The sequence below is a fragment of the Schistocerca cancellata genome, chromosome 10 (assembly GCF_023864275.1).
Source record: "Schistocerca cancellata isolate TAMUIC-IGC-003103 chromosome 10, iqSchCanc2.1, whole genome shotgun sequence".
Classification (NCBI taxonomy): Eukaryota; Metazoa; Arthropoda; class Insecta; order Orthoptera; family Acrididae; genus Schistocerca; species Schistocerca cancellata.
In genome coordinates, this window is record NC_064635.1 from 191,821,541 (window position 1) to 191,845,525 (window position 23,985).

The window sequence follows — 23,985 nt, forward strand, 5'->3', positions numbered from 1 at the left end:
TCAATCATCAAACGCAATGGTTTGTCACTCTCCCCATTCCCCTGACCTAACACGGAGTGACTCCTGGCTTTTCCCTAAACTGAGGAAGACTCTGAAAGGGACCAGATTTCAGAACAGGTAAGATATTCTATGAAGCAGCTGTGCACCATACCACAAGAAGCTTTCTAGTGATGCTTCCAGCAGTGACAGCAGCATTATGGGAAGTATGTAGAAGCTGAAGGACACTATTCTGAAGCTGACTAGTGTCAAACAATTGTATGTCAATAATGACTGATTTTATAAACAAAAGTCAGGCACTTACTGATCTCCCTCATAGAAGTACACACTTCTGCGTAATTTTGATGAAATATATTGTTCAACCAATCTATGGAACATATAACTAACTAATTAAATGCATGTGATACCTGATACCAACAACAGCTTCCAACAACAACCAACAATGTAATGTCAAACATTAAATTACTTGTGTACAGGAAGACTATAACACCAATTTTTACATAAAGAGTCCAGCTACTCTCCAACCAGCACAGATAAACAATTTGCTAAATATTCTTGTGCACAGAGCTTGCATCCTTTCTAACTATGGAAGACCCCAAAAGGCATTACCATACCTACAAGCACTGCTCAGAGCAAATGATTACTGTGACAGACAGATAAGAAGGCATGCTCTCTATTCCAGAACACCCCTGCAAACAGAAGAGCTGTGCATGAAAGCATGTGCTCCATTTATCGTCACTTATATCACACAACATGAATGCTGTTTATACTAGACTTTGGCAGAGTCTAAAGTGTCTGCTAGTTAAATACATTCTCACCATACCATGCTGTTGTTATTGTGGTCTTCAGTCTAAAGATAAGTTTGTTGCAATTTTTTACCCTAGTCTTTTGCCATGCAAGCCTCTTCTGGACCTGACGGGATACCAATTCGATTCTACACAGAGTACGCGAAAGAACTTGCCCCCCTTCTAACAGCCGTGTACCACAAGTCTCTAGAGGAACGGAAGGTTCCAAATTATTGGAAAAGAGCACAGGTAGTCCCAGTCTTCAAGAAGGGTCGTCGAGCAGATGCGCAAAACTATAGACCTATATCTCTGACGTTGATCTGTTGTAGAATTTTAGAACATGTTTTTTGCTCGAGTATCATGTCGTTTTTGGAAACTCAGAATCTACTATGTAGGAATCAACGTGGATTCCGGAAACAGCGATCGTGTGAGACCCAACTCGCTTTATTTGTTCATGAGACCCAGAAAATATTAGATACAGGCTCCCAGGTAGATGCTATTTTTCTTGACTTCCGGAAGGCGTTTGATACAGTTCCGCACTGTCGCCTGATAAACAAAGTAAGAGCCTACGGAATATCAGACCAGCTGTGTGGCTGGATTGAAGAGTTTTTAGCAAACAGAACACAGCATGTTGTTATCAACGGAGAGACGTCTACAGACGTTAAAGTAACCTCTGGCGTGCCACAGGGGAGTGTTATGGGACCATTGCTTTTCACAATATATATAAATGACCTAGTAGATAGTGTTGAAAGTTCCATGCGGCTTTTTGTGGATGATGCTGTAGTATACAGAGAAGTTGCAGCATTAGAAAATTGTAGCAAAATGCAGGAAGATCTGCAGCGGATAGGCACTTGGTGCAGGGAGTGGCAACTGACCCTTAACATAGACAAATGTAATATACTGCGAATATATAGAAAGAAGGATCCTTTGTTGTATGATTATATGATAGCGGAACAAACACTGGTAGCAGTTACTTCTGTAAAATATCTGGGAGTATGCGTACGGAACGATTTGAAGTGGAATGATCATATAAAATTAATTGTTGGTAAGGCGGTACCAGGTTGAGATTCATTGGGAGAGTCCTTAGAAAATGTAGTCCATCAACAGAGGAGGTGGCTTGCAAAACACTCGTTCGACCTATACTTGAGTATTGCTCATCAGTGTGGGATCCGTACTAGATCGGGTTGACAGAGGAGATAGAGAAGATCCAAAGAAGAGCGGCGCGTTTCGTCACAGGGTTATTTGGTAACCGTGATAGCGTTATGGAGATGTTTAACAAACTCAAGAGGCAGACTCTGCAAGAGAGGCGCTCTGCATCACGGTGTAGCTTGCTCGCCAGGTTTTGAGAGGGTGCGTTTCTGGATGAGGTATCAAATATATTGCTTCCCCCTACTTATACCTCCCGAGGAGATCACGAATGTAAAATTAGAGAGATTAGAGCACGCACAGAGGCTTTCAGACAGTCGTTCTTCCCGCGAACCATACGCGACTGGAACAGGAAAGGGAGGTAATGACAGTGGCACGTAAAGTGCCCTCCGCCACACACTGTTGGGTGGCTTGCGGAGTATAAATGTAGATGTAGATGTAGATCTCTGTACAAGTAATCAATAGACAATGATTTAAACCTACTTGCTGCGGTCAAACAGAAAATAAAAGCAAAGTAGTGTGGGATGTTATAAACAGTAGCAGCTGCTGTGTAACAGCACAAGAGCATGTAAACACCCTAACTTTCGGCACCTTGCGGATTTATTGGTTATTTTTCTTTGCATGCTGTTACATGTAACATAGATGCTGCAATCTGAAAGATACAGCACTTAAATCTACTGCACTAATGCTACTCTACACCCTAAGAAACTTTGCACCAGGGTTGTGGGCACATCTTTAGCAGTGACAGTTATAAGGAACTTTTGCGCATGCACAACTCTTGTGATGTAATTGCCTTATGGGCCAAATACATACGGTTTCAATAAACATGGTATATGGTTCACGGTGTGCACAGGAGCACTTGCCACTCAACTAGAAGTTTAAATCAGTGCCACGAGGTGCTGGCACAGCAGCACACTGTGACAAATTTTTATGCTCATCCAGTCAGCATAAATCCTGCTACATGATAGCACACTCCTCATATATGCTAATTCACTCACTATATACTGTAGTAAAATTAGAGCAAACATCTGTATACGTTAAAGCTGTACTGACAGTAAACCTATTTTGCAAGTTTCTGAGTTAGTTATAGTATGTATATGAAGTCATGAATTTTTTCGTATAGTAACCCGTTTGAGGCACTGAAAATCATAGGAACCCAAAGCACATCACCATCAATCATGAGATTGTAACATTTATTCATGCTTCTGAAATCTGTTGACCTTACAGTGAATCAGGTTTATCTGTGCTAAAGGCACGAAAAATTATATCACTGGTTTCTCTGATATTTACTTAAATGTGGAATCAATGGCAGTGTGGTTTAGGCCCATATGGATATCAGTGCCTTATTTGTATCCTAGTCAAGTGATCATGTTGGTAGATATTACTACTTCAGTTTAATCATTTCCACAAACAGCTCTTTGTGCTTGGAGGTGGTTCTTTATTGTGCTGGAATCGGCTTTTGTGTGCAGTGTAAACATGGACTATGTAGAATCTAATCAGTAAAGCTGTGAGAAAGGGTTGTGAGTCATGCTTGGGTGTTTCAGTCGGTAGACCACTTGCCCATGAAAGGCAAAGGTCCCAAGTTTGAGCCTCGGTCTGTCATACAGTTTTAATCTGCCAGCAAGTTTCATATCAGCATATACTTCGATGCAGAGTGAAAATCTCATTCTGGGAACAGAAAAGTAAATTACCAGGAAAAGTTAGCAGCAAAGGAACTAGGGCCTAACAGATTATTTCATTGAGAGTTTGATGAAATCAAATAACTGTGACTACAAGCAAACATTTAATAAGAAAGTATACAGCTAGCACACGTTGTTGTGTGGGTGCAGTGTAAGAATATCTGATATTCAGCCCAGAAGTAAATTTGTGAACTAATACACCTGTTAGGAATATTGTACACTTGTCTGAGAAAATAGAAAGGCACAAAAACTCCCACTTACACAAAAATGCAAAATGGAGAGTTGCTAAAGCTTACACATGATGTTGCTATTGCCCTAAACTGTACTTAATTATATACAAAACAACAAAATTCCAATTTTGTCTGATAAGTTATACATCTTCTTCCTCTTGGTATTATTATACAGGGTGATTCAAAAAGAATACCACAACTTTAGGAATTTAAAACTCTGCAATGACAAAAGGCAGAGCTAAGCACTATCTGTCGGCGAATTAAGGGAGCTATAAAGTTTCATTTAGTTGTACATTTGTTCGCTTGAGGCGCTGTTGACTAGGCGTCAGCGTCAGTTGATGCTAAGATGGCGACCACTCAACAGAAAACTTTTCGTGTTATTGAGTATGGCAGAAGTGAATCGACGACAGTTGTTCAGCGTGCATTTCGAACGACATATGGTGTTAAACCTCCTGATAGGTGGTGTATTAAACGTTGGTATAAACAGTCAACTACCCGAGGCGATGGATCGGCCGCCAGGCAGCCCGTGACAGAGCACTTCATCACTGGCCTCCAAGAAGCCCTGATCTTACCCCCTGCAATTTTTTCTTATGGGGGTATGTTAAGGATATGGTGTTTCGGCCACCTCTCCCAGCCACCATTGATGATTTGAAACGAAAAATAACAGCAGCTATCCAAACTGTTACGCCTGATATGCTACAGAGAGTGTGGAACGAGTTGGAGTATCGGGTTGATATTGCTCGAGTGTCTGGAGGGGGCCATATTGAACATCTCTGATCTTGTTTTTGAGTGAAAAAAAACCTTTTTAAATACTCTTTGTAATGATGTATAACAGAAGGTTATATTATGTTTCTTTCATTAAATATACATTTTTAAAGTTGTGGATTCTTTTTGAATCACCCTGTATTGTCTGATAAGTTATGCATCTTCTTCTTCTTCTTCTATTATTATTATTATTATTATCATTATGGTCCGCAGCTCGTGGTCTTGCGGTAGCGTTCTCGCTTCCAGCGCACGGGGTCCCGGGTTCGGTTCACGGCGGGATCAGGGATTTTCTCTGCCTCATGATGACTGGGTGTTGTGTGTTCATCATCATCATACCATCATCATTGACATGCAAGTCGCCGAAGTGGTGTCAACTAAAAAGGACATGCAATACGGCGGCTAAACTTCCCCGCCCATACGATCATTTCATTATCATTATTATTGCTGTTGTTTTTATTATTGGCCGGCCGATGTGGACGTGCGGTTCTAGGCGCTTCAGTCTGGAACCGCGTGACCGCTACGGTCGCAGGTTTGAATCCTGCCTCGGGCATGGATGTGTGTGATGTCCTTAGGTTAGTTAGGTTTAAGTAGTTCTAAGTTCTAGGGGACTGATGACCTTAGAAGTTAAGTCCCATAGTGCTCAGAGCCATTTGAACCTTTTTTTTTTATTATTGGCAGTGGCTGTAGTTTTATAAATTTTCTGATAAGCATAACTGTTATACAGCAGTTGCTACTAATTTCACACTCTCGAATTTTCCTGAATCTAAAAATCTGTGAATACCCAGAATGTATATACTCACAAGCTGCCACTGGTTATAAAACAAGAAATCTGAAAAGGCGGACACAAGTATAATAACATACAGATAAAAAATGGCATGGAATAATAAAAAGTCTTCATGAATGAGCAAATTTTGCAGATGATTATTTCTCTGCGATTGCAGCAAAGCCACAGCAAAATCTTCCTAAAACACATGTAGCACCAACGTAGACTTACACAGTAAGCACAATGATGATGTTTTCCACAACAGAGCTTGAAGTCAGAAAGACAACAAAACAATGAAAAAATAAGTGTCAACAGGTGTAGGTGCGGTTCATGTCATTGTTCTGAAGGCATGCATAGATATCATACAAGCCCAATTAACAAACACACTCAATGAGTCCTTTAGGTCAGATTTCTTTCTAAAGTACCTAAAGCATGCACAAGTTGTACCATTACCACAGAAAAGTAATACAGAAAGCATTGGAAACAATGGGTCAATTTACCTGAAGTCTTATTTCACAAAAATAAGAGACTAGTGACTTACACACAACCTTTTTAAGAAAGTCCAGTTTGGTTCCCAAAGTAGGAGTACAATATTGGCCATTGCAGAGTTAAAAAAACTGGTACTTGAAGCTCTTTACAAGGACGACTGTGTTACAGACATTTCTTGGACTTGTCCAAGGCTCTTAACGGTTTTGACCATCAAATATTATTAAGCAAGCAAGAAGTGCTAGATGTAAGAGGACTACTGAATGAGTGGTTCCAGTCTTACCTGGAACACAGGGTGTAAAAGGCAGATGATAAATTTCTTGTAAAACAATAATCAGACAAGAAACATATACATTGGTCCAGAATGAGATTTTCACTCTGCAGCGGAGTGTGCGCTGATATGAAGCTTCCTGGCAGATTAAAACTGTGTGCCCGACCGAGACTCGAACTCGGGACCTTTGCCTTTCACGGGCAAGTGCTCTACCATCTGATCTACCGAAGCACGACTCACGCCCAGTACTCACAGCTTTACTTCTGCCAGTATCTCGTCTCCTACCTTCCAAACTTTACAGAAGCTCTCCTGCGAACCTTGCACAACTAGCACTCCTGAAAGAAAGGATACTGCGGAGACATGGCTTAGCCACAGCCTGGGGGATGTTTCCAGAATGAGATTTTCACTCTGCAGTGGAGTGTGTGCTGATATGAAACTTCCTGGCAGATTAAAACTGTGTGTCCGACCGAGACTTGAACTCGGGACCTTTGCCTTTCACGGGCAAGTGCTCTACCATCTGAGCTACCAAAGCACGACTCACGCCCGGTACTCACAGCTTTACTTCTGCCAGTATCTCGTCTCCTACCTTCCAAACCTTACAGAAGCTCTCCTGCGAACCTTGCACAACTGTTGTTGTTGTTGTGGTCTTCAGTCCTGAGACTGGTTTGATGCAGCTCTCCATGCTACTCTATCCTGTGCAAGCTTCTTCATCTCCCAGTACCTACTGCAACCTACATCCTTCTGAATCTGCTTAGTGTATTCATCTCTTGGTCTCCCCCTACGATTTTTACCCTCCACGCTGCCCTCCAATACTAAATTGGTGATCCCTTGATGCCTCAGAACATGTCCTACCAACCAATCCCTTCTTCTGGTCAAGTTGTGCCACAAACTTCTCTTCTCCCCAATCCTATTCAAAACTTCCTCATTAGTTATATGATCTACCCATCTAATCTTCAGCATTCTTCTGTAGCACCACATTTCGAAAGCTTCTATTCTCTTCTTGTCCAAACTATTTACGGTCCATGTTTCACTTCCATACATGGCTACACTCCATACAAATACTTTCAGAAATGACTTCTTGACACTTAAATCTATACTCGATGTTAACAAATTTCTCTTCTTCAGAAACGCTTTCCTTGCCATTGCCAGTCTACATTTTATATCCTCTCTACTTCGACCATCATCAGTTATTTTGCTCCCCAAATAGCAAAACTCCTTTACTAGTTTAAGTGTCTCATTTCCTAATCTAATTCCCTCAGCATCACCCAACTTAATTCGACCACATTCCATTATCCTCGTTTTGCTTTTGTTGATGTTCATCTTATATCCTCCCTTGCACAACTAGCACTCCTGAAAGAAAGGATACTGCAGAGACATGGCTTAGCCACAGCCTGGGGGATGTTTCCAGAATGAGATTTTTGCTCTGCAGCGGAGTGTGTGCTGATATGAAACGTCCTGGCAGATTAAAACTGTGTGCCCGACTGAGACTCGAACTCGGGACCTTAGCCTTTTGCGGGCAAGTGCTCTACCATCTGAGCTACCGAAGCACGACTCACGCCCGGTACTCACAGCTTTACTTCTGCCAGTATCTCGTCTCCTACCTGCAAGGTTCGCAGGAGAGCTTCTGTAAAGTATGGAAGGTAGGAGACGAGATACTGGCAGAAGTAAAGCTGTGAGTACCGGGCGTGAGTCATGCTTCGGTAGCTCAGATGGTAGAGCACTTGCCCGTGAAAGGCTAAGGTCCCGAGTTTGAGTCTCGGTCGGACACACAGTTTTAATCTGCCAGGAAGTTTCATATATATTGGTGTTCCTCAGTCTAGTGTACTGGATCCAATTTTATATCTAACACACATTAATGATTTTCCATACAGTGTAAGACATGGAGAAAAAGATCTCTCTGCTGATGATAGAAATGTCACAGTCACTGATAAAACACCAGAACTTCTATTAGAGAAAACAAAGTAAACCCTCAAGGATGTTAATGGTTGGGCAGAATGTAATGAATTGACAATGAACATAAAAAAAAATGCACTTTAGTTTAAAGAGGGGAAACAACTACGTCATATTAGGTATAGATGATAAACCTACAGATTTTGTAACAAGCACAAAGTTGTAAGGATGAGCATTGATTGTTGGCTAGCATGGATTGAGCACATAAACCTACTGGAAAAAGAATTTCATCAGCATGTTATGTGCTTATGGTTTTAGCATCAGTCTGTAACTGCCCATGTCTTGTAAAGACATATTACACCTGCGTGCACTCAATTTGTAGTTATAGGAGTCCTTTCAGAAAATCAAAAGCAGGAAACATGAGCACAGTTTTAGTAATGCATAAAATGACAACAACTAGATGTAGTAGTCAGGCTCATTATAAAGTACTCATTGTAAAGAGCTTACCTCACACCAAGTGAGCAAGTCTACCAATCTATGGTGCATATCAGAGAAAACAATACTAAGTATTTCACTAACAGTTCTATATGTAATCATGGAATAAGAGCCATTTTGGTCCTACAGTTACCAAGGAAAAACAAATGAAAAACACAAAAGCGCATTTTCTACCAGGGAATAAAATTGTATTACATTTGCCAAAGGAAATCAAAAATATTACTAAACCACCTTTGTTTAAAATAACAGGTAAAACATTCTTCATAAGCAATGCATACTGTGCAATTAGAGACTACTTACAGGAAACAGCATAGTAATGAAAGGGAATAATTACAACACCCTGACACATTTCAATATGTGATCAAGGTTTATCATTTTCACATGAAAATCATGTGTCAATATGTAAAATGCACAACTGTAATGTCTTGTCATTCTTCCAAGATCAATATTTCACTCATCTTAGGGGGATGCTGACTCAGTTTTCAGGTGAATTGTGGAGCATAGTTGAATATGTGCAGCATGGAATCTGTTTTCTGAATGGACCGGAGTTGGTGCAACGGTCACGGCAGCATCTTCACAGTCCAGAAGTCTCCAGTGAGTGTCCTTAGTGTGAAGAACAATGCTATGTTTTATATGTATTTGTAGTCACAAACAATGGAGGTAAGTTCAGGCTCATTCTACACACATGCGTCACGCATTCTCCAACAGCCAATGAGCATTCAGTAGTGTTCTGAGCACTCTGCTGTGAATGTCGTACCCAATGCAAGCATTGTAGCAAATTGTTTAGTGAATTTTTATCCCATTTGTTGTGAGTTGTCATGGCTGACAATGGTGGTAAGCAACAAATTCTACACAAGCACATGAGAGTGGATACACTCTTACATCAAGTGCAAAGCATGTGTATGTGCATGGCACAACTACTGCTTGGAACGAGCAACAATGCATCCCCCCCCCCCCCCCCCCCAATGCCATGGCCTGCGTGAACCACCATCTATCATGGAGCAGATTATAGGAGTACTGAAACAAACTGTGTGTAAATCAAGAGACATTGTACAACCAGAGACCAACAGAATGGAGCAGTGCAGCTATTAGGGCACTAACCTAATATTCAGGAGGATGAAATTGCTCTGTCTGGTCATCCTGATTTGGGTTTTCCTAAATCACTTAGGCAAATGCCTTGATGGGTATCTAATGTATCTAATCAGAGTTTCCTTGTGATACAAAGCGTATATCTCATTTATCTTTTCTTGCTGTTACATGGTCTGATCTTCATAGACTGCAAAAATGTAACTTTCCTTGTTAGTGCTGCCAGAGAAACGCTAGGCAGATGGAACAAAAAGTGTGAGGAAAGCAACCAAAGCAATTAACTGTAGCAGAACACATTCTCAAATGTACACACATTATGAAATGCAATGAGGAGCATCAGTCACCCCCTCATGTCTCAACAGATGTCCTATCATCCCGTGCCTTCTCCTTATCAGTGTTTTCCACATATTCCTTTCCTCTCCGATTCTGCACAGAACCACCTCATTCCTTACCCTATCAGTCCACTTGATTTTCAACATTCATCTGTAGCACCACATCTCACATGCTTTGATTCTCTTCTGTTCCAGTTTTCCCACACTCCATGATTTACTACCATACAATACTGTACTCCAGATGTATATTGTCAGAAATTTCTTCCTCAAATTAAGGGTGATATTTGATATTAGTAAACTTCTCCTGGCCAGGAATTTCCTTTTTGCCATTGCTAGTCTGCTTTTGATGTCCTCCTTGCTCCATCCCTCACTAGTTATATTACTGCCTAGGTAGCAGAATTCCTTAACTTCATCTACTTCATTACCATTGATCCTGATATTAAGTTTCTCGCTGTTCTCAATTCTACTACTTCTCATTACCTCCGTCTTTCTTCGATTTACTCTCAATCCACACTCTGTACTCATTAGACTGTTCATTCTGTTCAGCAGATCATATAATTCTTCTTCACTTTCACACAGGATAGCAATGTCATCAGCGAATCATATCATTGATATCCTTTCACCTTGAATTTTAATTCCACTCTTGAACTTTTCTTTTTATTTCCCTCATTTCTTCTTCGATGTACAGACTGAGAAGTAGGGGCAAGAGACTACATCCCTATCTTACACCCTTTTTAATCTGAGCACTTTGCTCTTGGTTGTCCACTCTTATTATTCCGTCTTGACTCTTGTACATATTGTACATTACCCGTTTCTCCCTATAGCTTACCACTATTTTGCTTAGAATTTCGAACATCTTGCACCATTTTATATTGTCGAACACTTTTGCCAGGCCGGCACATCCTATGAACATGTTTTGATTTTTCCTTAGTCTTGCTTCCATTAATATCCACATCAGAATTTTCTCTCTCTTGCCTTTACCTTTTCTAAAGTCACACTGATCATCACCCAGCACATCCTCAATTTCTTTTCTGTTCTTCTGTATATTATTCTTGTCAACAACTTGGATGTATGAACTATTAAGCTGATTGTGCAATGGTTCTTGCACTTGTCAGCTCTTGCAGTCTTCAGAATTGTTGGATAATATTTTTCCTCTTCCCAGACACACACATTCTACACACCAATGTGAATTGTCGTTTTGTTGCTACTTTCCCTGGTGATTTTAGAAATTCTGATGGAATGTTATCTATATCTTCTACCTGTGTTGGGGCTTATGGGCGCTCAACATCGAGGTCTTCAGTGCCTATATCTTCTACCTTATTTGATCTTAAGTCCTCCAAAGCTCTTTTAAATCCTGATTCTAATACTGGGTCCCCTATCTCTTCTAAATTGACTCCTGTTTCTTTTTCCATCACGTCAGACAAATCTTCCCCCTCATAGAGGCTTTCAATGTATTCTTTTCACCTATCCGCTCTCTCCTCTGCATTTAACACTGTAATTCCCATTGCACTCTTAATGTTACCACCCTTGCTTGTAACGTCACTGAAGGTTGTTTGACTTTCCTATATGATGAGTCTGTCCTTCCTACAATCATTTCTTTTTCGATTTCTTCACATTTTTCATGCAATCATTTCATCTTAGTTCCCCCGCACTTCCTATTTATTTCATTCCTCAGTAAATTGTATATCTGTATTCCCATCAATCAAGTGAAGTATTTCTTGTTACTCATAGTTTCTTTCCAGTTACCTTCTTTGTATCTATGATTTTCTTTCCAATTTGTGTGATTGCCCTTTTTAGAGATGTCCATTCCTGTTCAACTGTACTGCCTACCGAGCTATTCCTTACTGCTGTATCTACAGCCTTAGAGAACTTCAAGCATAACTCATCATTCATTAGTACTTCCATATTCCACTTCTTTGTGTATTGATTCTTCCTGACTAATGTCTTAAATGTCAGCTTACTTTTCATTGCTACTATATTGTGATCTGAGTCTATATCTAATCCTGAGTACACTTTACAATCCAGTAACTGATTTCAGAATCTCTGTCTGACCGTAATGTAATCTAACTGAAATCTTCCCCTATCATCTGGCCTTTTTCACGTATACCTCCTCCTCTTGTGATCCTTGAACAGAGTATTTGCTATTGCCAGCTGAAATTTATTACAGAACTCAATTAGTCTTCCTCTGCTCTCATTCCTTGTCCCAAGCCCATATTCTCCTGTAACCTTTTCTTCCTTTCCTTCTCCTACAACTGCATTCCAGTCCCCCATGACTGTTAGATTTTCATATCTCTTTACGTACTGTATTACCCTTTCAATATCGTCATATATTTTTTCTATCTCTTCATCTTCAGCTTGCATTGTCAGCATTTCTTTTTTCTATCTCTTCATCTTCAGCTTGCATTGTCAGCATGTATACCTGACTGTCAGTGTTAGTTTGCTGTCGATTCTGATAAGAACAACATATCACTGAACTGTTCACAGTAACACACTCTTTGCCCTACCTGCCTATTCATGACAAATCCCACTCCTGTAATACCATTTTCTGCTACTGTTGATATTACCCTATACACATTTGACCAGAAAGCCTTGTCTTCTTTCCATTTCACTTCACTGACCCCTACTATATCTAGTTTGAGCCTTTGCATTTCCCTTTTCAGATTTTCTAGTTTCTCTATCACATTCAAGAATTTTATGAAACAGGAAAAAGTGTAAATTATGACAGCATGGGATCTTGCAATGACACTATCACAAAAAAACAAGCCACTGAGTTTACATTTTTCAAGACTCTGGAATGGCATAACATCTTTTGTGAGCTATAGACAAAGCCACTGTCCAAATTTGAACCTCCAGTTTCTATGAAGACTGGGAGAGAAAGAAGGATATGGAACTGGTGTCAATAATTTGACAGAACTTAAGTGAGCCAAAATATCTGATGAAGGGGTCTCGGACTGACACCAGAATATTTTGACCATACACTCTTCCTCAGGACCGATGACCGTAGCAGTCTGGTCCCTTTAATCCCCACAAACCAACCAACCACTCTTCCTCAAGCTTCAGTGCTGCTGACATCTACATACATATTGTGTAGATTACTGTGAAGTGCATGGAAAAGGGTATGTAGCATGGTGCCACACATCACTGTTTCTTCGCATTCCAATCCTTTCATGGAATGTGGGAAGAATTACTCCTTAAATGCCTTAGTGTATGCTTTAGTTAGTCTAACCCTCACTTCACGACCCTAAACCTAGTGATGCACAGGGGACTGTAGAATATTTCTAGATTCTTCAATTAATACTGGTTCTCAAAATTTTGTAAGTAGGCTTTCATGGATAATTTGCATCTATCTTCAAGAGTTTGCCGTATCAGTCTTTCCAGCATTTCTGTGACACTGTGAATCAAACAAACCTGTGGCCATTCATACCACTGGCTTATAAAACTTGTTCACCAATGAAAAGAAACAGTACTAAACTAAATAGAAAAAGTAAAAAGCTTAAATGGTACACTGATGACCTTGCTAGTATCCAAAGATGCTTTCACTGCACAAAACACATGAAAACAAGGCAAATGTGGGCCAGAACAAAATGATACTTATTATAAAGACTACCTGAAATGTAAAAAACATTACAAAGCCAAACTTAAACTTGACAAACAAGCTGCCTATGAAAATTACATAGAAGGAGCCCCAAATAAATGCAGGGCTGCTTGGGATATTACAAAAAAAAAAAAAAACATACCTCTCCCCAAACACAAGATGTTCTACTTGACCCAGAAGAGCTCAATAAATATTTTACAACTACAGTAAATGAATTAAAATCAAAAATTAAACAGTCAGACATACTAGCAATTGATATACTTGCTGATCAGCTACCTAAAAGGCATGAATTTCACGGGCACCCTGTCAGCCCAAAGAAATAATAAATATTGCTAGAAAATTTTCAAACTCGAAAAGCATGGACTACTACTGGCTATCTAACTACACAATAAAAAGGACAATACACTTCATTTGCAAACCACTTGCTTTTATTATGAATAAATGCCTAGAAGTAGGAGTTTTCCCTGATCAGCTCAAAATTTCCAAAGTTATACCTATATAAAAATGGAAAAAACACTTCCCGAAAACTATAGACCAGTGTCTATTGCACTAATCTTTTTCAAAATATTTGAGGCAATTTTCCAGGAACCGCTAAGCAACTATTTTGAAAAGTATGACCTTCTCTGTAATAGAGAGCATGGTTTTTGACAAGGGAAAATACCACCTCTGCAGTCCTTGAAATAGTTAATCAGACATCAACAGCATTCGAAAATAAACAGTTTCACTTGAACTTTGTGATCTGAGTAAGGCATTCGATTGTATCCCCTTCAACATCCTAGTAGCCAAATTAAAGTATTACGGTATAAATAATAAAGAGTTATAAATAATCAACTCTTATCTACATAACAGGAGACAATTTGTGTCAATTCAAAGCAGACACTCATCTATGAATAATGTCACTTATGGTGTACCTCAGGGCTCTGTCCTTGGTCCTTTCTTCTTTCTGGTTGTTTTCTTCTCCATGATTTGCTATCTTATGTTGGGTCTGAGTCAATTATCGGCTATGCAGATGATACAACCTTAATCAGCACAGATCGAGATTTATCAAAGCTACACCAGAAATCACAGGACACTCTCACCTTAACACTAAACTGGTTCTCGGCTAACAAACTTCTACGTAATCCAGAGAAAACTCAGCATCTGCAATTGGGACTAGCTAAAGAGGTAGAACCAAAATCCGTAAAACTGCTTGGAATACACATTGATTCCAAACTTAACTGGCAACCCCATATCAACCAGGACTGCAAAAAGTTATCGAGGGGGTCCTATCTTATCTGGAAACTGTCTGATCTAGTGAGTAACAAATATCAGAACAGCTTACTTTGGACTTTTTTAGTCTCATATATCTTATGGGCTGTTACTATGGGGCCACCCATGTCATAACAAATTACCACACGCTGCACTCAATACACCTTTCAATAATTTTAAAAGTAAACTGCACAAATGGTTAATAGACAATCCATACTACAGTCTTACAGAATTCTTGGATACTTGTAAAATAGAAATTGAGTTTTAAGTCTATTATTGCAATACTGTACAACTGATTAATGTAGAATAAATAATTTGTACTTATAATGTAAATACTAACTAATGTAGTAATGTATCTTGACATTATTGTAATGCCTATTTCACTGCATGTGGCCAACGGCAAATAAAGAATCAGAATCAGAACCACCTTTCTTTGTATACATCCAATATCCTGTGTTAATTTCAATTTCATATGGATCCCACATATTTGATCAATATTCTAAGAGACGCACACTAGTGACTAGTATGTAGTCTCCCTTATAGAATGACTGCATTTTCTCAGTATTCTGCCAATGAAATATGCCATTTCATTTCATATCCCTACAAACTATTATACCTACATTTTTGTATGAAATGACTGATTCTAATTGTGAATCACTGAGTTTGCAGTAACAGGATATTACTTTTCTTCAATCTGTGTAGTGCATTATTTTAAATTTCTGGACAAACAACTTGGAAGACTTTGTAATCTTTGAAATGTTACAAGGATCTGGTTGAATATTTCTGCAGCCTTTTTCTGACAGTACTTTTGTAGTGGCATCACTTTGCATACGGAAACAGACTCTCTCTCTCTCTCTCTCTCTCTCTCTCTCTCTCTCTCTCTCTGTGTGTGTGTGTGTGTGTGTGTGTGTATTTGGGTAGGAAATTGTGATGTTTGATGTTTGTGTGAGTAGTTGTTTTTCACAGAAATGTTGATGACTTGGGACCTGTGAGGCATGAAAATCGAGCTTTGAACAATTCCACAATTAGAAGTGTGTGTGGGTTTTTCAACCAGGTAACACTTACAACAACTCATAACACAAACAGCACAAGATTATCAGGAAATAACAATAGCTGTATTAGAGGCAATGCAAGCATTGGCAACTGTAGCAGAAACGTCTCTTGCACCAAGTGAGTTTGTGGCTTTTCTACCATTTAACGAATAACATGAAGAGTGGGACACTACTGCCAGTGACTGCAATTACATTTTTAAGCTTCTCAAATTTCCAATAGAAGACAAAAATGTCATCTGCTTGTATGGAAATCGCAAACTTCATCATCTAAAACAAAAAACAGAGAAAATAATGAATCCAGTGGAACCTGAGTTTCCTATGATATTTCCTCTATTGCAAGAATATTCTTTAACAAACATGTATTATCGCAAACTTCATCATCTAAAACAAAAAACAGAGAAAATAATGAATCCAGTGGAACCTGAGTTTCCTATGATATTTCCTCTATTGCAAGAATATTCTTTAACAAACATGTATTATTGTGGACAGGTTAGAATTTTGGCAACAGAAAAATGGACTCCACAATTATATGCAGACGGGGATAGCAATCAACATGGATTAAATGTTTGTGGGCAGCATTATGTTACTTTCATCAGATCCATCTCTGATGAAGGTAAAGGAAGTAGACGTAGCCTTTGAAACTGCCCACGCAGCCAAGAGTATGTTTATGATGGAACAAGATGTTGCGGCAGTCATCTCCCCAGCACTGGTCATGCAGAATATCATGCAGCTCCAGTGGAGTTCTCACTCACTCCACAGCCTGAAAAATTTCATATACAACTGTGCCAGCAGCATTTGTCCCACCAGCAGCACAGCCATTGCCTGCCTGTAAACACAATTTCCTCCACTACACACGCAGCCCGTACTCACATCAGCACACAGCATGCCACATCTGTGGCGAAAAAGGACACTTGCAAGTGTATGTTTTAGCAGTTCTAATGCAGATATGTCCCAACCTATGGCAGTATACAAACTGAGTAATAAATCTACTGAAGTGCAGATGTCTCATGACGAAAGCCACCAAATGTACTTATATGCAGCCCGCCGAACACCCTGTGAAACTACATCTGGACACTGATGCTTCTGTGTCCTTGTTAAATCAATCTAATAATTTAAGTTTATGGGCACTGCCCTTGCAAACAGCAAAAGAAAAACCTGTGGACCTACAGACACCATCATGTGTACTGCTAGGAAAACTAAGTTTTACTTACTTACGACAAGTCATTCATGCAGTAAATTTTCTTGTGGTAGCTGATACCAACGACAAGTCATTCATGCAGTAAATTTTCTTGTGGTAGCTGATACCAAAGTTGACAATTTTTTGGAATAGACTCTTTTCATGCTTTTAGATTTGTGAAACAGCAAAAGGACTAAAATACAGCCTATGCAAATGTTTTTCAGACAACTGCCCGTGATAGGTTTGTGTTTCAATATGATGCAGCTGCCACCTACATGGAAATGATGCGTAACACTGCACTGCACTGTGAAAAGGAGCACATCAATAATGCATGGGATCCCTGTATTGAAGCCACCATGTTCACTTAAAGCTAGATATCCACAATGAAATAGCAGCTTTGGGACTACAGATAGTGCCAGTCTCCAAATTTGAACCTCCAGCATCTATGAAAATTGGAAGAGGAGGAAGAAGATATAACTGGAGTGGAATATGCGATGGAACCTCAGTGAACCAAAATACCAGATGATGGTGTCTTCATCTGACAGCAGAATATGCCAGTTCAATATTTATATATGATTAAATACCCACTTATTCGTGCTTCAAGCTTCAACGGTGCTGACTTAATATATTTTCCAAACTACCTTTACTTTTAATTGGATATTCCTGGACAGAATAATACATAAATAGTCTCACAGCTGTTGTGCAGCATGTTAGGGTGTCTGAATGGTTGTGTGGGTGTGTTTTTTCACTGGAGAAAGAGCAAAAGCTCAAAAGCTGGGGCAAATAATCTTTTCTGTTGTGTGTTTCTATGCAATACACATCAGCAGCTGTAGGTGAGTGTTTGCCTTATCTTAATTTTACATTACATTTAATTGAAAAATGGATACTAATAAAGACTCAAATCTTGTGCAACAGAAATATCTTGATGGAGAATTTTTACTCACTTTCATTCGAGAAAGTCTGTTAGCAAGAACAAATATGTGTACAGGCTGGCTTTCAGCACTGGCCAACATTTTAGCTCGTTCTGCGAGGGCACTCACCCTCCTGTTTAGTGCTTTGTTGCAAGCAGGTGGATCCTTGTGGCCCAGAGCAAGTTCCCATCCCACCATTTTCAGCATGGGAAGCTGTCGTCCCATTCTGCCTTGTGAGAGGGCAATGCCAGCAAACACTTCACTTGCGTGAAAGTCTACTGTGCTTGCCTAGAGAGAAAGAAAGGTTGGTCATCTGGTACAGTTTCTTTAATAAGTAGTAAAGTACCTATAATTACATCTGGAAAGAAGACTTATCATTTTACACAGTGGAGTTTGTATTCAATTAGTTTGTATTTCTTTTTTGCTCCTAACGATTCTAAAAAGAGGTAGCATTGGAAGTTTATCTGTATGTGTCTAAACACCTCTTCAGTTCAATCACAGAAGAATATGTACTACTCTCAATATTAAACTGTTCTCAGTTATAAACAATTTGCTCTTTGCTGCTGACTACCAACCAACTAAATCAGAACATCCTGTTTTGTGATAGTGCCCAGAAAAAGAGGAAGTGTATCTGTCCCTTGAAATCATATATTCACCGTGTTCGTGATGCTGATAAGAAATTTCTTTGCTATCTGACAGAGCAGTTAAAGTTCCCTTGTGCAGGAACAAATTAAAGTTATCATGTAATGGGAGGAGGGAGGAGGATACAAAAAAGTTTACCTGTTTAACACTGAAGGGCAACTATTAATATAATACAAAAAACAGACAATATGTGTGCAGACACAATATTCTTGCCTGTCATTCAGAAATGCAAGTGTTACTTTTTCAGAAAGTTTCCATATGCACTTAATTTGCTTATTTAAGTTATTAGTCATTAATTTAAATCAAGAAACACAATATGCATGCAGGCAGCACATCTTTGTTTATCTTTCAGTGAAATGGGTGTTACTGTGCAATATACATTTTCATATGGCTTTAGCAGGAATTGAAATCAGTTAATATCAATCTGTGTCTTCCAACAGAGGTTGAAAGGGTGTTTTTTTGGAAAGTGCCTTCTATTCACTGCGAAATATCTAGGGCATATGTTACTAAAATGAATGGAATTTAGGGTATATGGTTTTTGTAATTGAATCTCAGGATTATACTTGCTCCAGATATTATGATGTGGGCTGTGATGAAACTGGATAGTGTGTCGCACTCAATTTAATATACAAACTGACACAAGCCAAATAAAAGATTTTTTAATTAGAAAGTAAATCCATGACTCTGAAGTGACATGGCTATGCACTCTCTTCAGGTAGCACCTTTTGGCAGCAGTTTTCAGTTAGACTGTGTACAGAATGGTATTTTGTTAATCTGTAGTATGCTATCCATGGTGAAATGATGAAAAACCAAGAGGAATAACATTTATATAAGAACAACCAAAATAACCTATGACATTTTCATTTTAAATATGTATATGGCATGAATTTAAACACAAAACTCCTTTTTACAAACAGGAAACATTATCTAGACTACTGTGCCTATTATAACTATCAAAAATCTGACAGATGGCCATATAGCATTTAAAAGGAAATAAAAAAAATTGTTAATGTCAACTCCTTCTACTCTCATTAGATAGATTTTTGGATATAGTAAGTGGGTAATTTTTCAACCTCCCCCCCCCCCCCCCGCCAAAAAAAAAAAAAAAAAAAAAAAAAAAAATTGTTTCATGTAATATTTTGTCTAATGTAATATCTTGTACAGACACCTTTTATTAACCCGACATGTTCCACATCATTACGAAGTGTCGTATTCATGATCTATGGAACAAGTACTAAACTAATCTAATCTATGACAATTAACAGTGATGGAAAAAACTACAGATAAGTAGAAAGAGGAGCAGGAGATTAGTGTTTAACATCCCGTTGACAATGAGGTCATTAGAGATGGAGCACAAGCTCGGATTAGGGAAGGATGGGGAAGGAAACTGGCCATGCCCTTTCCATGGAACCATCCCGGCATTTGCCTGAAACGATTTAGGGAAATCAAGGAAAACCTCAATCAGGATGGCCAGAGACAGGTTTGAACCGTTATCCTCCCGAATGCGAGTCCAGTGTGCTAACCACTGCGCCACCTCATTCAGTAAGTAGAAAGTGTTAAAAATTTGCCATAGCTATTTCACATCATTCCAGGATTAGACTGTTCCTGGCAACAGACAATGATCACCATACTTCTCATTTCCTGCTCATTATTACCAAGCATAAATTTACATCTTATGGAGGCAGACTGCTACTACACTGACGGAAGTGGACAGTGTTAACCATGAAGTGTCAGTTCAATATTTATCAAACTGTGTGGAGATGTTCATTACATAACAGGCATTAAATGATTATGTGGTGTCACTGCCAGACACCACACTTGCTAGGTGGTAGCCTTTAAATCGGCCGCGGTCCGCTAGTATACGTCGGACCTGCGTGTCGCCACTATCAGTGATTGCAGACCGTGCGCCGCCACACGGCAGGTCTAGAGAGACTTCCTAGCACTCGCCCCAATTGTACAACTGACTTTGCTAGCGATGGTTCACTGACAAAATACGCTCTCATTTGCCGAGACGATAGTTACCATAGCCTTCAGCTACATCATTTGCTACGACCTAGCAAGGCGCCACTACCAGTTACTATTGATACTGAACCATGTACAGACAAGAGTGACGCTCATCATTTATGGATTAAAGTTAAGTATTCCACCAGCTACGTCCATTTTTCTAAATTCTAATTTCCTTGACCTGTTCCATGACCTCACGCCAGCCTGCGTGAGCCAAAACGCGTGCCTTTCGGCTTCCTCTAATAATACGGGGTTAACTCTCCTGCCAACCAACAACAGATTATATATTATGCCTATAATCAGCATCAGATGTGACTTTCATGTATCTGAATATAGTGTTGTATTCAGTATTCATTGTTACATGGAAATACACTGCCTCTGAGTGTCATTTGGAGGACTTTCTTGGTATGCTTGAAGAAACACATGCTGCATCTTTCTTTCAGATGTTGAGTGTTTTATTTTACGACTGCAATTTCAGCAAAGAGCCATTTTCATGCATCTACAAACCATAATACAATGTAATGACAAGAATGTACTGTGGGATTATGTAAAGTGGGATTAACAGTAAGAACAATCAATTTTGTAGTTATGATATGATATTGCAATGCCTGTGCTATTCCAAATTATGAGACATTTTACTTGATAGTCGCTTCCCTGGTGTTGGCAGATAAACATGATATTGCAGTGCCTATGTTATTCCAACTTACGATGCAATTTCCTTCAGACATAAACCTGGATTTCCTGATTATCAAAAGCAATCACCTTACCATTAGGCTATCAGAACACGACTCAAGGCCAGACATTGTGAATATATTCTCTGTATTTTATAATGGTTGTAGTTGCCGCAGTGCTGTTCCCTCAGACATGCGTGCATGTCTGATGGAATATTGCATCGTAATTTGGAATAACAAAGACCCTGCAATACTGCATTTCTCTGAATGGGAGTATACGTACTAGATGTACGAGTATAGGTTGTAGACACATGGTTGACAACATACAGACATTTTGATCTGGGTGCGAGTCATGCTAGGATAGCCTAATGGCAAGGCGACCGCTCACAATAAGCGGGAAATCTGGGTTCTCTCCAGACAGTTCAAGCTTCGACTGTACAAAACCCTGATCCAGCTTGCTGTTCTATATGGCTGTGAGACATGGAGTATCCGGAAACAGGACTTCCATAAGCTCCGTGTTTTTGAGAGAAAAGTGCTTCGGAAGATCTTCGGTCTGGTTCTGGATGCAGATACAGGGGAATGGAGGATCAGATGCAACCAAGAGCTTGAGGAACTATACCAGCTGCCCAACATAGCAGAAACTGTCAAAACCAAACGAATGCAGTGGCCTGGACGGAGGATCACAGATGGTCTCGGAAGCTCCTGGATTTCACACCTACAGGAAAGAGACCACCAGGGAGACACAAGAAGCGTTGGAGGGATGGACTCCATGAAGATTTAAACCAAGTGTCAATAGATGTGAATGGATGGCGGATAGCAGCAATGGACAGAATACAGTGGAGGAGGAAACTTGTAGATGCATGCGGTCCACTGGGCCTGATCACGTAGTAGCAGTAGAAATAACAATGTAATATGCACATCAAAGTATTATGATAGGCTGAAACCAAAAGAGTGTCCTTATATTACATTAGAACAAGTGCCTAAAACAATTGAGAAAATTTTTATTTCTGAGGTTGGTTTGTTTGTTCATTGAGTATGTATTGTGGTTGTTCTTTGTAGGTGCTACAGATTTCAATTTCTTTTCGAGTGTCCATTGATATGCCTTTCTCTACCATATGTAGTACCTTTAAAGATTTCTTGATGCTGCTGGTGTTATGATTGCAGTTTGTAGATGTGCACTAAATGAAGATTGACAGTTCGCGCTTATGTTTGTGTGCTCTCTTAAAAAAAGTCCATAAATCTTAGTTTTGATCATCCCTTGCCATACAATCAATTTCAGGGTCTTTCTCTCCTACTCTTCTGCCTCATGAGGATTGTTGTCCAGCAGCTGAAAATCAAAAATCACATGTGTGAATGTAGTCTTGTCTGAGCAGGTTATCTAATAAGTTTTCATTTTCTACATCTTCAAAAGATCAACATACATTTCAATATGGGTAGCACAATCTTCATCCTCCAGATGATGCATTAGGTTGATGCAATATGCCATTTTCTTCAGCATAAAATCAAGAGTACACCTGAAAGTGGATTGTAGAATGTTCAGCTTATGGCTCAGTTAACAAACAAAAGCAAGTGGGCACTTTCACTGGTCTCCTCTCTGCTCTGAGTGCATCATCAGATGTTAATCATCATCCACTATGTTCCTCATTAAACTCACTTCCTCATTATCTGAATATGTTGATAAAAAACCCAATACTGGTCCTCATTGGTGGCTTTTTTTCCATCTTTGACAGTACATCTCACAGAACTCCTTGAACATTTTACCAAGTTTCCAGAAAACATTGGCTATTCTTTATTCTACAGAGAGAATCTCAAAGACCTTTGAAAGAAGCATTGATTACATTGTTTTTATGAAAGTGAGTCACTACTTTTGGGGAATGGTATATCTTGGAGACCAGTAAAGCACTCCTTGATTCATCTACTGTCCATTTACTTGTCTACATGTACTGCCAACTTCCATTTATTTTCCATTATGGTTATAATTGAATTTTCCATTACATTATTTTCCCAGATCCACTAATTTGTTTTCCTCTTTCTCCAAGTAATCCTCATCATGCATCTCTCCACTGCTTGCTGACCAAGTCTGACTTTTTGAATAGTTTTTGCATTAGAAGTATTGTCTCACTGACAAAAATCAAACTGGCAACACATTATATCTTAAGTTTTTCTTTTCAAACATGTACCATAAAAAGCATAGTTTTAAAAATCCTATTTAGTTTACCAAAACCATTTGAGGGGACATTTAATTTCAATTTATTTCTTTTGATGTCCATCCAGCTGTTGTGTTTAACAGTCCTAAATAGTAAAGATCAACGATTAGTTCTACTTCATTGTAAACTTAACCAATTTTCTTTTTGATATGTTCATTTTACAGTATTTTAGCCTTATAATAGTTGATTTCTTGGCCTATTTTCAAATTTCCTATATTAATTTCTTCCATTTGTTAGAAGTATATCCGCACATGAGGCTAGCGGCTGAATGTTACTAGCACAACGAAGGTGGGTGATTCATATATGATTCATTAACCCATATCCATTGTTCATTTCCCTTAATTAAAGTTTTAAAAGTTAGCTTTAGGACTGCAGTAAATGGTTTTTGTGTAATGGAATCTATTTGTTTGTTTCCTCTTTCACTTTAGAAGTTATTGTTATGCTGATTGAAGCATGGCAGCTAATGCACTGACTTACATGTTCTCCTGTATGCTAACACACAAATCAGTGCCATGGTCCTTACAGTTCTGATGCCTCATCCATCTCCTTTCTT

The 23,985-nt window shown here is 39.2% G+C and overlaps 2 protein-coding genes across 2 annotated transcripts in view; both read right to left on the reverse strand.

The window, feature by feature from the left end:
- The window catches only part of LOC126106329 (uncharacterized), a 61,338-nt gene extending 43,174 nt beyond the window's left edge, over positions 1–18,164 (reverse strand). The window contains exon 1 of the mRNA XM_049912576.1: positions 17,942–18,164. Coding sequence (XP_049768533.1) covers positions 17,942–18,133 — 192 coding nt within the window. The 5' untranslated portion in view covers positions 18,134–18,164. The remainder of the gene's footprint in view (positions 1–17,941) is intronic.
- A 4,352-nt stretch (positions 18,165–22,516) lies between these two features.
- LOC126106242 (uncharacterized) overlaps positions 22,517–23,985 on the reverse strand; it is an 81,985-nt gene continuing 80,516 nt past the window's right edge. Inside the window, exon 6 of the mRNA XM_049912469.1 lies at positions 22,517–22,552. Coding sequence (XP_049768426.1) covers positions 22,517–22,552 — 36 coding nt within the window. The remainder of the gene's footprint in view (positions 22,553–23,985) is intronic.